The following is a 16,363-nucleotide window of genomic DNA, read 5'->3' as shown; positions in this document are numbered from 1 at the left end:
ACCTTTAGGCTAGTTAGGCCCACTGACTTTCAGTGTGTGCTTTTGAAAGTGCTACCCTATATTACATAAGAACCAAAATGAACTGAGTAGAATCACAAAGATGATATTGAGATTGTTTTTATTGGATAAGCTGAGTGAGATGATATAGCAGATGAAAGAGATTAAGTCAGATAACATCAAGATATGACTAATAACATGTGTAAGATGTGGGGTTTTTTAATAAATCTTTTACCCATTTTGTAGAGGGTTTAAATATGCTGACTCAGAGATAGAAAGCCCAAATCAGAAATGACTAATAACGATTCATCAGCTAGTGTATGAAGGATATCAAGTGCTGCATCTCATTATTGGAGCTAGTAGGGGGAGCCTCTTCAACCTCTGATCTGGTGTTTCATTTCAGATTGGATTCAGATTGGTAGTCCTCCACTTCAACTGTTTGCTACTGTTACCTGTTAACATTTCACTGAAGTCAATGGAGCATTGGGATATGCATGGCAGCTGAGCAGTGCATTGGAACTAGGCATTGTATCTGCCATTGGTCAGAACCAGCCTTAAATAATCTTTGCTGGTTATGCAAAACCGCTAGTTACCAACTCCAGAAAATCCTGACTCGTCCACTATAATCACATCCTATGCTGCATTAGTGCAAATGAAACAACACAATGTCCATCTTCATAAATAATTAGGGTATCCATGGGTCCCTGCAATTAGAAATGTCTGTTTTCAGGCCCTGCCCTCGCTAGTCTTACGCCAGTGTTTAGTCTAGCATGCTTTAGCTGACTGGTCACCGGAAGGATGTGCTGGCCCAGTGTCCTCATGAAGCAGACATCAGGCTGTATGAACACTTATTTTCCTTGGGGCAAGTGCTAGGTCTGTTGTAAAATTATGTTGCTGCCTGTTTTCCACAATGTTTCCTGGGATATGTCTGCCCAAGGACTGTTAACAAGAGTTAACGTTGTGCAGTATCCATCTACCAAGTAAACACGTTAGTTGACAAACTTGTGGTTTTCCATAGGGCTCAGCCTCCCTACTATCCTTTTCTGCGTTTAAAATTTAGGTTTACCTAGCTACGTTGCTCAGGGATATGAAAAAATTCACACTCCTGAACACTGTAATTAAGGCAATGTGTAGATGTGACGAGATGGAATTCTTCCATTGACTAGCTACCAGCGCTTGGGTTTACATAAAATGGAGGGGAAAAACCCTTTACATCAATGTAGGAAATGTCTACGCTATGATACTACAGTGGCATAGCTGCAGGGCCTCCTGTAATGTAGACTGCCCTTGGGGGTTTGTCTAGACCAATGGTTCCCAAACTGGGGTTCACAAAATGTTACAGGGGGTTCTTGGGGGGAGGGGGATCCCTAAGGGTGGACAGAGCTGTCCCTAGGGAACCCGGGCAGCACGGGGCCAGCAGCCTGGAGCCACTGGATTGCCAAGAGCTAAGCAGATCAAAGCAAGCATATCTATCACACTAAGGAGGTTTAAACTTCAAGGATCCTTATAAGAAATGGAAAGGGAGGGGGATACTTTTTTGCTGTTTTTAAAAATTAAATATGCAGCTAGTGGTGTTCTTAAAATTATTATGAAGAACAAGTTTAAGCTTTGTTGTAACGTGCGTTGTTTGCCTGGACTGCTCAAGACCTGAATGCTTGTGTAGGAGGAACTCTTTGAGTTGGCTTCTTAAATACCTTCATGCTGTTTCACATCTGATACTCCTTGATGAAACATAAGAGCCTTGTCTTATAACAGACTTATTCAAAGTGATACAAGCTACGAGATTTTTGGAAGAGTATTGCCGTTTTCATAATGTAATGATAAATTATAATGTGTAATAAGCATGTCATAAAAACAAATTTTATATTTCCAGGATCACTGCTTTTATAACACATACTCAGGTAAAGGAGAAAATCCCTGGAAGTATTCATTTTTGGGGGGGTGGGGAGGGCTCATGAGACTTGACATTTTAGTGAAAGGGGTTCACAGGTTGTTAAAGTTTGGGAACCACTACTCTAGATTGAGGAAAATTAGCTACCCCACATTGTCAAAGCACAACTTAATCTTTTACTTCTGCAAGGGATGACTGCAAACAGCTAAACGCAACTTGTCTTGTCTGTGCTAGTGCAAAGTGGTGATAGGTGGCACGTTTTTAAATGTATTTTCCCAGTCTAGGCAAACCATAGTCAGATCCTGAGGCATCAGACTCTGGGCACTACAACAACACTATCGTTCCTGTCCTGGCATATAAGAGAGGATTTGAGATGATGGCTAAGAGGGCAAGACTCGGCCAAGTCTACTGTAGGAAATTAGGTCAGTATATCTGTCGGGTGTGGAAAAATCAACACCCTGGATCGACACAGTTCAGTTGACCTAATCCCTGGTATAAACCGCGCGAAGTTGATAGGAGAAGTCTGTTGACATAGTTACTGCCTCTTGGAGGTTGGGTACTATGCCAATGGGAGAAGGTTGGCGTAGGTAGCATCTTCAGTCAAGCATGACAGGCGCTTTTAGTGTAGATGTGCCCATGTTTCTGAAGTACTAGTTGGCACAGAGAGTAGCTACTGAATACGGCATGAATCTGGTAGCAAGTTTGAGATCTAGGGATCTGTCGCTTTTTACTTGTGTTTGAGCTCCTTCTAGTGCGGAATGTTTCTCTCTTTTTCACCCCCTCCAAACTGAAAACAAACTTGGTGAAGAAGGGGAGTCTGGTTTCGGTATTGGGAGATGGTGGTGGGAGGAGCATGCAATCGCCACTTTCTTGATAGAGCTCATTAACAACATACCTCTCTATTCTAAGGTGATCCCTCCCTGCCTTTTCCTTCTACCCTGCCTCTTGACCTTTTTGGGTGTGGAAGGAAGGGAAGTGGACCTGCTTTTTGCAAAGACTGCTTGAGAGGAAGAGAGGGTGCTGTGACTCTTAACAATACAAGCATTCTCCACCGTGGTGATCTAAGCAGGACCAAATAAGTGAGGAAGGGCATCTCCTTCAGCACTCTGAAGGTATGGAAAGGGGGTGGGTAGAGGTACTAAGGCCCTCCCTTAAGTATTTCAATGAAGTTGGAGCCAGCTGCCATACTCCTCTGGGGTTAAACATTTCTTGCTTTGGCTATGAACCTTAGCAGCTTGGTAAAAGGCAAACTGCAGAGGAGGGTCCAAGAGGCAGGCAGATCAGGCACCCGTTCTTCTAATTTGAGCTCTTTGTCTGGCTGACAAGTATCCTGCAGCCAGTGAAGCAGGTGGGCAGCTGCTGCTGGTTGTACAAATGAACAGGAGACTACTAATGTCTCTCTTTGAAGTCATGCAAGCTTCTGATAAGCAGTAGGGAGAGAGGTCGGGGGTTTCACTTGCCTCAGCAAACCCTCAAATCCTTTCCTAGATCAGTGGTTTTCACACTTTTTCACTGGTAATCCCTTTCACATAGCAAGCCTCTGAGTATGACACCCCCCCCCCCGAATAAATTAAAAACACTTTTAAAATATATTTAACACCATTATAAACGCTGGAGGCAAAGCGGGGTTTGGAGTGGAGGCTGACAGCTTGCAACCCCCTACCCCGATGTAATAACCTTGTGACCTCCCTGAGGGGTCCTGACCCCCAGTTTGAGAACCCCTGTGCTAGATGATCCTCTGAACACTAGCTTAAGGAAGGCATATAGTTTCCTCCAGCAGAATAGGCTGTGGGTGTACTGATCTTCCTGGCCTTTTTTCACTAGGGAAACTTATCAAAATTTGTCTCTGGGTTCCTTTCTATTTAAGGGTCTTGTTCTTTTGTCTCATGGAACAGCTCTTGAAGCTATACGTGGTTTCTTGTTGGTGTTTCCAGTTGTTCTGTCCTTGTGGGTTCTTCTTTCCCATGTTGTACGAGCTTGAACATGAAACTCTCAGGGACTTGAAAGTTCCACAAACCATAGCTTAGACATGATTGTTTTAAAGTCCCTGTTTTCTTTGTTTTTGTCAGAGGCACAACTGGTATGTCTACCAATCCATTCCTTGATATCAGTTGTTCTGGCAGATTTGGCTGTGTTACCTATCCTGTTGGGATTAGATCATTCTCTCCAATTTCAATTAATACTGAATAGAATTGTAAAATTAAAAAACTGCACATGTATTAGTCTTTTCAGAACAGACTATGCTATTTAGAGTTCTTCACTGAAGAATTACGAGACAGTTTTACTGAAGTGTTTTTGTGTGGGTGGGCTGGAACTACTAGATTGTTTTAAGACTGAAATTTTTTGTTAAACTTTTTTTTTTAATGTGAATGAGCAGCTTAAAATATTGGGTGCTGGGAGAATTCTCACTTAGTTACCATTAAAATTATCAATAAGACACAAGGTAACCAGCTAAAGGAAGTATTAGTTTGGCAATAAAACTGGCAAATACAAAAAGAGGACACCAGATACTTTTTTTGAAATTGTAGAATTTTACCAGAATATATATATTCTCTTCCTCACTACATAGCTGGTGGATTATTTCCTATGTTAAGCATTTGGGAAGGGCTGATGATCAGATGATACTCAACATACACCTCTACCCCGATATAACACTAATTCGGATATAACATGGTAAAGCAGTGCTCCGGGAGGTGGGGGGAGGAGGGGGGTGCGCACTCGGGCGGATCAAAGCAAGTTCGATATAACACAATTTCACCTATAACGCGGTAAGATTTTTTTTTTGGCTCCCTAGGACAGAGTTATATCGAGGTAGAGGTGTATATTACTTAATTGTTTAAGAAGCTGCAAGTCTTACTGGAACTCTCTCCTGTGTTACAACTTATCAAGTCTCTGGACTGTGCCCATTTAAATACCTGATCATTGGTTTAAGTCAGGATAATTCTACAAAATGATGATGTGGAACATGGCAATGGAATAGGTGGTGCCTTGCTGGATGTATGTACCATGGGTGATATTCTGGCCCCTCTGAATGGCAAATCTGCTAACGACTTCACTAGGGTCAGGATTTTACCATATGGAATTATATTTCTTTATATTTATATTTTTAATTTAGAATTATATATAAAAGCAGTTATACATGAGCACTAATCCAGGGCCTTCACTACAACAACTACCGTGGGTGACTCAGTTAATTGGGGTAGGGTCCCCAACATTGCTAAAACACAGACTGATTTTGGTTGTGTGGACAAGACCAAACTCTCTATTGATCATGCTACAGCCTGAGACTTGACAAGGGTGCAGCATGATTTGGTAGCATGTTACTGGGGCCATTGGTCTCGTAAAATGGTTGTATTGTAGGTGGGTCCTTATTCCCTCCCATCTTACCTAAACAAAATTTACAACTTGTAGTTCGCTAGACAGGGTACTAAATTGGGCAGTTCATATCTATTTTGGAATTGAATTATGGTCTGATTCTCACATTAAAGAACTTGCTTTAATTTTACTTTAAACTCTGGCTAAAGTTAAAGGGTAACAAATACATCAAACAGTACTGGAGTCATTTGAAAAAAAGTTTATTTTCTTAAGAAAAATATCGCTTGTGGTTTTGACAAATGACCATAGTGGGAGAATACATTAAAGATGATTAAGTATACACTAAAAGAAAAAATGTCCTGTAAAGTTGCTAATGATTTAAGGTATTCTTAGGGGTGCTGTATTAACTGATGTAAAATAGCAGACAGCATAAGGTATGCCTAAATTAATCAACTATAACAAAAGTATTCGATTTCCTTGGTATAATTTTTTTCCGTACAGCTAAAATTTGTGTCCAGACCCTTATCCTTTCACTGAGCATTATCTAAACAGTTTTTTGTACTGCTCTATCATTGCTGCTTGCCCCTGGTATATAATTATACCTGTATAGAGGTGCTTACTCTTGTATAACTAATGGGAATAGCTCAAATAGGCTGATCCCTAGGGTAAAGAACAAATGCTTGTAACCTGGAATAAACATGGGGATTGCCTCTCTAGCTTTTTGTAAGGGTATGTCTTCACTGCAGAGTTCACCTGGGCTCTTACCTAGATGTTACCTCAACTACCCTCCCATCCACACACACAGCCCTCTCACCCAAGTTTAGTGGTGCTTTCAACTAGGCTAGCTGGCCTGTCTGGAGGTATGGGTTAGAGCCCCGGTGCCATTCTACTCGGGCTAGTAACTTGGCCACTTTGCAGTGAGCACACAGGCTAAATCACTTCAGTGCTGATAGTCCTCCAATGCTTTCCCACAATTCCCCCATGGGACCATAAGGTCAGACTAGTTCTCCCAGTTCACCGGGCAAGAATCAGAGTGGCTCAATTTATTGCAGCACAAAGACCCATGGGATGTGTCCCCAGAAATGCTAGGAACACACACAAGTGCAGCACCGGTGAGGATGCAGTAACTCATGTAAGGGCTTTGCAATGTTGCTGCTCATATCCAGGCTAGGATAACTCGGGTACTGCTCACCTGGGCTCTCTCTGGCAGGGAAGATACACTTTAGTACCTCAAGTTCAGTTGTAATCACCAAGCAGAGTGAAGGCAAGTCCTTGGAGTTTATCCGTTAGCTTCCCATTTTCTGTCAGATCAGGTGCTGCATTCAAGGCCCTTCACAGCTCTGCATAACTGCTCTCATACTGTCCCTCCAACTTCAGCCTGGGCTACTCCCCCCCCCCCCCCCCCCTTTTTTTTTTTTGCACTTTTCTTTGCTAGCCTTTTATTTTTAACCTCTAGTTAACGACTGTCAGTGAACTTGAGATACTTGGTTCATTTGTGAAGCCTGGTGTGGACACTCCTCATGTATGTTCCAAGTTATAAATGTTTGTCCTTTACTTCAGCCAATGGTAATGCAAATTGATAACATGTTTTAACTTAACTGGTAGGATATTTGTTCCATTTTGTGTAGACTCAATGCACACATGTAAAACTCATGTACATACCTCTGGTAGAAAGCTGAATATAAAACTCCTGGGGGAATTCTGCACCAAAACTCAGTGCGCAATATTTTAAAATTCTACACATTTTATTTGTCAAAAACCACAATATAATCACACCAGTTTCAACTATTTTGGTAACTGATTTCCAAATACCTGTCAGCAAGTATATCTGTGACCGTACAGATAAAAACATTCAGGAATTTTTTGACAGATTCCTGACTAGGCATATCAATACGGAACTTTGAATAATTGATTTAAATTACAATAGAAAAATGTATTTCCCACACCCCTCAGCAACAGTGCAAAGGATTGGGGGAGTCAGAGGTGATGGAGCTGAGAGAGAGGGAAGTAATTGTTGGGAAGGAGCCTGGGCGTGGACCTGATGGGTTGTTGGGTGTGGGTGGGAGAAATATGGAACTGTGTTTTGGGAGGGGGGGGGATTGTTAAGGAATTGGGGAGCCTCTCCCATTCAGTCAGGCACATCCGCACATATCCCCATGAGCGGGGCACTCCGAGGAATGCAGTCTCTGTCTCCTTCCTCTCCATGGCTGGCTGCTCCGGTCCACGAGCCAGCCGCCCTCTCTTCTGGTGCCATATCACACCTTTCGCCCACCAAGGGCTAATTGCAGCTTCCCTTCACCTCTGTCTCAGAATCAATTTTATGCAGGAGGAAAAAAAATCTGCGGGGGACATTAATTCTGCCCTTGCGCAGTGGTGCGGAATTCCTTTCTGACAGCAGTATGGTATTTCTGTGCTTTGAGCATAAATGGTAACTTGTAGGAGAAAAGTATTTCTATGACTTTTTAAATTAGGAATTAATCATTGAGGAGCTATTTTCCAATAACTATTTATAAAACAATTTATTAGATTCTAATTTACAGGGCTTTGGAGCGGAGGCCGGAGCTGGAGTGCAGCGCAGCTCCGGAGCAGTGGAGCTACAGGTTTTTGCCTAGAGCTGGAGCGGAGCCGGAGTACAGCTCCAAAGCCCTGCGTTGAGTCCAAGGCTCTAAGAAAGGACTTGACTTCTCCAATGGTAGGAGAAGAAACAGCATGCAGTCCCTGACCAAAGGACTAAACTGACTTGCAAAAGTTGACTTGCAGAGTTGCCAGAGACCAGGGCACCTTCCTGGTGAGAAGTTAAATGTGCAGGGAGATAGCGAAGCCCAGTCTTTGTTTGGTTTAGGCTTGGTTGCCATTCAATGTGCAGTGGCAGTTAAAAAAGCTAACAATGTTGGGAATCATTAAGAAAGGGGTAGATAAGACAGAAAATATCATATTACCTCTATAGCGGGGTGGGCAAACTTTGTGGCCCTTGGGCCACATCTGAATACGGAAATTGCATGGGGGGCCATGAATGCTCATGAAACTGGGGGTTGGAGTGCAGGAGGGGGTGAGGGCTCCAGGCTGGGGGTGCAAGCTCTGGATTGGGGCCAGAAATGAGTTCAGGGTGCGGGAAGGGGCTCTGGGCTGGGACTGAGGGGGTTCGGAGGGCAGGAGGGGGATCAGAGCTGGGGCAGGGGGTTGGGGCACGGGAAGGGTGCAGGCGGCGCTTACCTCAAGCAGCTCCCAAAAGCAGCAGCATGTCCCCCCTCTGTCTCCTACGTGGAGGCACAGCCAAGCAGTTCTGCATGCTGCCCTCTCCGCAGGCACCACGCCTGCAGCTCCCATTGGCCATGATTCCCGGCCAATGGGAGCTGTGGGGGCAGCGCGTGGAGCCCATTAGCTGCCCCTAGGTGTAGGAGCTGAAGGGGGGACATGCCACTGCTTCTGGGAGCCGCACAGAGTGGGGTAAGCCCTCAGCCCTGCTTCCCAATTGGAGCACCGGAGTGGGACAAGCCCTGGATCCCACTCCCTGGCAGGAGCTCGAGGACCAGATTAAATTCATCCCACAAGGTTCTAGGGAAACAAATGATTATTCTGATCAGTTTTGAGGCATGGGATTTTAACTCCTTGATTGACTGATCCAAAGAGACAGGTTAAGTTACTTTTAAAAGCATCTCTTTCTTGGTGTTACTTACATTTTGAAATGTTGAAATCATTTTAATGTTGAATATACTAAGTTTACATGCTCATCTCACTATATATTCTGTTCACTTTCTGGTTCTCACATGCTACCATAGTGCTACACTGGTTTGATTGGAAGGAAATATGGGGAATTGTTTAACTACTATTACCAGGAGAACCAAACTGTTCATTAAGTATAAATGTGAAACCTATTCCAGAAACATTATTTTTAAGAAGACCAGGTAGAGTTTAGAATCGCTAAACTTTTTTAAATTTGATTTAATCTTTCTCTGAATCAAATTAATTTTGGCATTACTAATAAGAGACGTTCTCTAAGTTAGCTGCCTTAGAACTTCAAATAAGGTCTACTCTGTATTTCCTTTTCTTTGCCTAGTTCACTTCAGCTGTACTGTAGAGCAGTGGTTCTCAACCTTTCCAGACTACTGTACTCCTATCGGGAGTCTGATTTGTCTTGCGTACCCCCAGGTTTCACCTCACTTAAAAACTACTTCCTTACAAAATCAGACATAAAAATACAAAAGTATCACAACACACTTATTGAAAAATTGCTTACTTTCTCACTTTTTTACCATAATAAAATAGATCAATTGGAATATAAATACTATACTTTTCTGTGTGTGTGTGTATATAGAGCAGTATAAACAAGTCATTGTCTGAAATTTTAGTTTGTAGTGACTTCACTAATGCTTTTTGTAGCCTGTTGTAAAACTAGGTAACTATCTAGAGGAGTTGGTGTGCCTCAGAAGACCTCTGCATACCCCCCAGGGTACATGTACCCCTGGTTGAGAACCACTGCTATAGAGAAGTGCCCCTTCAGTGCTCCACTGGTTGACCCAACACCTGGCTCTGTACCCTAGTCAAGTAAAGTGGCTACAGCAGAGGGAGTCAAAAAGAATGTTGCTCCCTCCATGGCAAATTGATGTAGCGCTAATTTATGCAAAGTGCTCCCCAGTACCATGGTAAGAGATGTATTAGGAATATGTGCAGTGGGTGACATTCTATTCTAGATGGGCACTGCTCCTGTTCACTTTATTTTGATGATTCCTGCACTACCCTGACCAAAATAAATATTCTTCAGATAAATAAGCAAATAGAACATGTGAGTCTAGATAGTCCACCTACTCTTACAAGCATCAAAAGAAAATACAGGCTCTGCCTCTGAGAGGTGCGACAACTCATGCAGACATACCGAGCTAGCTCAGTAGCCCAAATAACAATTGCATGAAGCTGTGGCAGCACAAGCTAGCCACTTGAGTACATAACCAGGGTCCTGGGTGGGCTTGCACAGCTCCTCTGCTGTGGCTTCACTGTTGCTGTTACTTGGGTATGTCTACCCAGGCTGCAGTCAACTTCTGATTGCAGTGTATAGAACCCTATGAGGCTCAGCACAGAATCTCCCCAGAGCTTGTGCTTGTTAACTCCTTAATAGTTCCACTGGTGGGAATGCTAATACAGACACTGCTGCTGGCATATAAGTAAATACAGTCTAGACTTGCTCTGAGAAAGATTGCACAATGTGGTTAAAATGCTGGAGACCAGCCTGAACTAGCACTCCCATTAATGCAGGTGCACTTGTGGTAAGGGCATAGGCAATCTTATGGGAAGGAGGAGAGGACAGCAGTTATATTCTGCACTCCACCCTTTCATCCACAGCTGGGATGGGTGTAGGCTTTGTGATGCCAGGTGCAAATTAAAAATTCAGACCGCATATGAGGAGAAGTGAGAGGGTGAGGCAGCTAGTTGGTTGGACTAATGCCCCTTGCACAGGGATTTGGAAGGAAGCTGACAATCATAACCCCAGAGGTGTGGGACCCTTTGCAGCGACATGCTTCACGCCAGCCTATGGCCTGCCCTGAAAAGATCTGTTACCAGTATAAGATTTTATTATTTGGAGCCATACTAGCAATGTAAGTTTTTAAGCTCCTGAAATAGTAGGCACTGGAAGCTAACACTAAAAGACTCTTCCCTTAAAAATGCAGCTGTGTTAATAATTATTTCCCATAGATATTGGGATACTACTTATAGGACACAGCCTGGCTGGGTCCTGTTGTGCTGGGCACTTAAACACATCACAAAGGACAGTTCCTGCCCTGAAGAGCTTACCAAACTGGTTGGTAAGTAGCCTGAATCTGACTCTGAAACATTGGGGGAAGGAGAACTATAAATTAATAAGTGAGGTTTTCCTTCAGGCCTGATCTTGCTCCCATTGGGACTGATGGGGAATTTTGCACCCAACTCCCATGGAAGTGGGATGGGGCATTAACTAGAAGGCAGCACCATTGCTTGTGTGTTTTCTGTGGTACTTACAAATAAAACAAGTGGAATAAGTTGAAATGAAGGATGAGATGGCTGCACTTATTAATGCTGCCATGGCTGTTCAATCTTTGTTTTGCAACTCTTCCCAAAATTGTCAAACCATTAACAGTGAAATCAGGTGAAGCTGATCTCTAATAGTGTTAAAGAAAGCTGTACTGGTGCAAGAGATTTTTCCTTTTCTACCTATCCCAGTCTCTTCCTTGCAGTCAATCTGTTCAGTAATACTGCACTGTTTTTTGGAAAGGCTATTTTGTAAGCAAATTCTAGAGAGCTGCTGTTTAGAATTAAACTGTGATCCAGCTTGGAGTTAGAGAAATCATGCATGTCAAAAATATTATTTAAAAAAGAGTATGTGCGGGGAAGGGATGGGAGGTGTCTCTTCTCCTGCCTCAAGTATTGAGAATGGGACCAGCACCATGGCTGAAGATTCCCATTAGCTAGAGAGCCCCAAGGTTGGTACTTGGAGCTTGATCCAGCTCCCACTGAAGACCAATGGAGTCTTTCCTTTGACTTTAATGTGAAATGGATTTAAACTACCAGCTGAGTGGGCACATAAGGCAAATCAGAGAGTTCATCATAAGATAGTGGCAGAAAAGGGTAAGGAAGGAGCCTGTAGGTGAGTAGCAATAAGGAAAGGTAAGGGAAATGATAGATGCACTTCACTGTCTTTCTCCATTGAAAGTGTCTTTTGGTGGGGGGAGGGAGGGAATGAAAATAAACAGGTGATAGTGAGGAAATGGAACAGATTAAACAGGAGTAGAACAGGAGGAAAAAAATCCTGTTTTATTTTTAAAAAATAAAACTTTCACACAGCATTTTAGGTAGTAAAACTTCATAGGTGCATATTATAATAAAGGAAGCATTACTTAGGAAAATATTGCATAGCACAGTTAATTTGAAAAGGGATGAAAGCTTCTGGCAGAAGGTTGTTTGATACTTGAGCCAAATTGGGTCAGACTTCACTACTTGCGGTAGTGAATGGTAACTTGTCACTGGGTTTCAAAGCTTGCTAGCACAGTTCTTGGAAGCCTGTAGTATGCTTTTGCCTTCCCAGACTTTAGGGGCATGCTCAGACCACCTGAGGACCTTCCCTGCACCTTTTCGTTAAACTGTGGTGAAAATCAAGCAATGGTGCCCTTTTATCTTTTCTTTTTTTGTGTGGGGGGGGGGGGAGGGGAGGGTGGCAAAAGGGGCAGACTCAAATACTAAATGAAATCACAAGTGTGGTGTTGTCCTTGTCCTTAGGGCATATTTGACAAGACAAATAAGCACTGCATGGTTTGGCAAGATAAGCAATAGAGCTGGTTTGAAATTTTGACAGTTTTTTTTGGTAGCTCACATTATTCAGCAGATAATGTGTTTATATTATTCAGCGAGCTCCCCAGGCTGGATAAAAGATAATTAAGTAACTTATTTGATGCAGGGGTGCAATCAATGAATAATGTTAAAAGGGAATAACTCCTTTAGTCAGCTGTAATCTTCAGCCTCTGCTTGAGAGGTCCCCATCTTTAGAATAACAGTTTTTCGTGACTGGCCTGAGATGCGCTGGCAGAGTTGGCTGTGGGATCCCAAGTCTGGAATAGCAGGGGGTGTTGTATGACACATTGTACTCTGCACTGGCAGAGCTGCATGTGTGGGGGAAACTATCAGTGAATTCTCCTCATGCTGTAATGGATTTAGCTAGTGCTCTAAGTCCTGCAACTTCGTGTGTACCCATTTAAGAGGGATATTAAAAATAAAAATGGCTGCTTAAAATGCTAGGCACTTTCTCAGTAACTGTTGCATGGGGAGGAGGCTACAGATGGAATATTTGATACTGTTGGGTTTCTTTGCCTTATACAGCATAAAGCAGCGTCATTCCTTAAGCATCACAAACAGAAGAACTATGTATGTATCCAACATCAAATTATCACTTGGGTTATGCAGTTGTTGGTTCCCAGACTGAAGCTGGCACAAGACACTTCTTCAGAGCACATAGTCACTGCAGAGAGGCTTTGGTAAGATAGCTGTGCTGTGTAACGGTTGGCATCCCATCTTTCCATTGGATTGTGTTTAACAGGAACTCTTAATTGGTTTCCACTGTCATTCTGTTAAAACTCTATTGCTAGACAGAGAAATTCTTGACATATGTTTTGTTCTTGAAAACATACACTCTGTACTGCTTTGGTCATTAGATTCATTTTACGTGATTGTCAGCTTAAAAAACCTCCAAAACCCTGCATTTGGCAGCCTTTCAACAGCAAAGCAGCTTCCTGCAGCCTAGGACTATAAACAGTATAATTTGTCCATGGAGGCCTATGCATTACAGAAATGAAAATTCTCTCTGACAGCATTCATTGCTTAGAACACAGCAATTTGGCTGTCAGAAACAGCTGGCACAGTAGGATGGGACTATAGGAAGGGGGAGAGAAGGAAGTGCTTACTCAGAGCACCAACCGAGAAGATCAAGTTACACAGTCTGTCATTAACAGATGACACCATGCTCTAAGATATGGCTTCATGTCTGAGCAGGAGTCTGTGGCTCAGACAGTAGGTGTTTTACTAAACAACTGAAGAAAAATCTTTACTCTGCAGCGATTGCCCAATGCTGGCTTTCTTCAATGTTAAGTTGTGCTAAGTGTGTCCTCTGTTAAATGGAGCTATGCATTAAAGTAATTTTTTTTTCTTCCCTAGATTAGGTAAAGTCTTGCTGTCCCCCACCCCCTTTCTTATATGGGGTGGGGGATGGGTCAAACAGCTGTGAAAGTATTGCTCAGAGGGCTTGTCTCCAGCACACAGTTCTCTTAAGTCTAGTTGCTGGTTAAGAAATGTACAGTAATCATGACAATCTACTAATTAAATACCAAGTTAAACAGGTGACAATGGAAAAACAAGTGTTTTACAAAAACAAGGAGTAGTGGGGTTTTTTCCCACGAAAGCTTATGCCCAAATAAATCTGTTAGCCTTTAAGGTGTCACCAGACTCCTCATTGTTTTTGAGGATACAGACTAACACAGCTACCCCTCTGATACTTGGCACCATGCAACTGTTTTATGTGGCATGCCTTTCTCCAGTATATCTTTCTTCCAAAAAATAGTGTGTATATGCTTGATTTCTGTGTCTCCAGCATGGCTTTGTGTTTCCTCTGTATTGATTCATGGTTCGTTGAACATGAGCTAAGCAAAAAGCATACTTAAATGATGATGGAGACAGCTGTCTGTTCAAGTAGGAGATGTACTCATGGTGTAATGGCGCCAAGTTTTTCTTCCATTACTTTCTCCAGTAAGGTACACAGGAGTAATATTTCACTAAAGGCTTTTTCATTTCCTCTTAAGTCTCTAGTGTCTTACCTTAAAATATACTATGTTTCAAAGAACTCATCTGTACTACAAGGTTTAGTATGATTTCTGTTCCTGAAGACCTAACTACTGTATTTCTGTGGTGATTTATCTCTAATCATTTTAGTTGGAAAGATTTTTGTGGGTTTGAGTCCTTATCAAAAATGTGCAGAGAGAAGAAGGAAAAGAGATTTATATTTTTAAAAGCTGATTGGCTAGCTAGCAGAACTGTTGAAAATGTACATATGGAGAATTTTAGATAAAAGCAGAAACTTATAATGCCCTGGAAGCTGATATGTGGTGGGTTTTTTTTGTTTTTAATCTGTTCGCCTTTATACAACAGGAGCTGAAGTTCCAGATGTTGTTTTGGATTAAAGATAGTGAATGGAAAAATAAGCTTTCTTAATGATGACAACAGAGTCAGACTGGCTGGTTCTGTACTGACAGGAATATGGAGAGATAAAAACTCCATTAATGGTGCATGCACTGCTGAAGAAGCCAATAAAACAATGCCGTCTTCACTGGAAAAAAAACTCCATATTGGCAGTGATCAGTGCCAACTGCAGCTGCAGACTAACAAAAGTATTAAAATAAAAACACTTACATGATTTGGGTGGGACTGGGTTTTTTGTTTGAGTTTTTTCTTCTCTTACAGTTAAAGGTTAATCTTTAATGATCAATATTGCATGGAAAAAAAGAGGATCTTAAAATGCTTTAGCCATGTACAGAGTTTGTGGTGGGAAGGAGCAGGGGATGGAGGATGGAGAGAAGTCCATACATCTCTCTCTGAAAGAGTGTATTCTTAGGGGTCATGTGTCCTCTTGGTGGCTTACCACCCTGGGAAAAAAATCACTTCTATTGGTCTATATAGTGACTTTATTTTTTTATTTAACTTTTTAAGCTAAATATTTCCTACAATCCATGAAGAAGGTTTGTTTTTAAATAACTGTTCTGCTTATTTCCTCCTCCTGAGTCCTGGCAAATTTTACTAACAGTGAATGCAGGTTTTCCATTCAGTGGAATGCCCTCCTCATCCAGTATCTGATAACTTACAGTGCTATTTAACTGCTTCAGGCCTCTAACAAAACCCTCATTCTCCAGTTTCTCTGACCTTGCAGTGCAGCTGTTGTAAGGTAGCTACTTCAACTATGCTGATTCATGGCATAATACTAACAGTTACAGGAGGCAGTATCAGCCACCCTCATGTAGTGTGGAACTAAGCCATTGCTGATCACCAGGGATCCTAGTTTTCAGTGATTTTTAACCCCGCCCCCATGAATTGTCCAATTTTTAAAAACAAAATCTCAAATCTGTCATTTAAACGAAATGCTGAACTTTAGTTTCCATAGCCACAGTATATATAGTGTGACAAAGTTCCTCCTCTACATTGGTGGGTTCTGTGCTTATTGGCAGGTTTTCTCGCCTCAGATTCACCATGTGGGTCGGGAAACAGCTCAGAGACCTTACCCTCTCATAGAAGCCACAGTCCAGGTCAATTCCTCCTGTGTCTGATCAGGAGTTGGAGGTTTGGGGGGAACCCAGGCCTGCCCTCTACTCCAGGTTCCAGCCCTGTGGACTGCAGCTGTCTAGAGTGTCTCCTGATACAGCTGCAAGACAGCTACAACTCCCTGGGCTACTTCCCCATAGCCGCCTCCTCCCTACAGGACTTTTCTCCTGGTGTTTGATAATACTTGTACTCCTCAGTCTTCCAGCAATATGTCTTCTCACTCTCCGCTCCTCACATGCACACCACAAACTGAACTGAGGTCCTTTTTAAACTCAGGTGCCCTGATTAGCTATCCTGTCCTAATTGATTCTAGCAGTTTCTTAATTGGCTCCAGGT

At 42.5% G+C, this 16,363-nt stretch overlaps 1 protein-coding gene across 4 annotated transcripts in view; it reads left to right on the top strand.

The window, feature by feature from the left end:
- ACVR1 (activin A receptor type 1) overlaps positions 1–16,363 on the top strand; it is a 103,280-nt gene that overhangs the window by 6,374 nt on the left and 80,543 nt on the right. Inside the window, exon 2 of one of the 4 annotated variants that reach the window (XM_042860836.2) lies at positions 7,744–7,895. The exons of 2 other annotated variants lie outside the window; for them this stretch is intronic. Coding sequence is in view for 1 of the 2 variants with exons in the window: in XM_065561759.1 (XP_065417831.1) it covers positions 10,640–10,794 (155 nt within the window). In the remaining variant the exon portion in view is untranslated. Of the gene's footprint in view, positions 1–7,743; positions 7,896–10,624; positions 10,795–16,363 lie in introns of those variants that run through there. One more of the 4 variants, XM_065561759.1, reaches the window with a different exon arrangement.

The sequence above is a fragment of the Chrysemys picta genome, chromosome 11 (genome assembly GCF_011386835.1).
Source record: "Chrysemys picta bellii isolate R12L10 chromosome 11, ASM1138683v2, whole genome shotgun sequence".
Taxonomy (NCBI): Eukaryota; Metazoa; Chordata; order Testudines; family Emydidae; genus Chrysemys; species Chrysemys picta.
The sequence above is the reverse complement of the archived record's forward strand: the minus strand, read 5'-3'. Positions and strand labels throughout refer to the sequence as shown.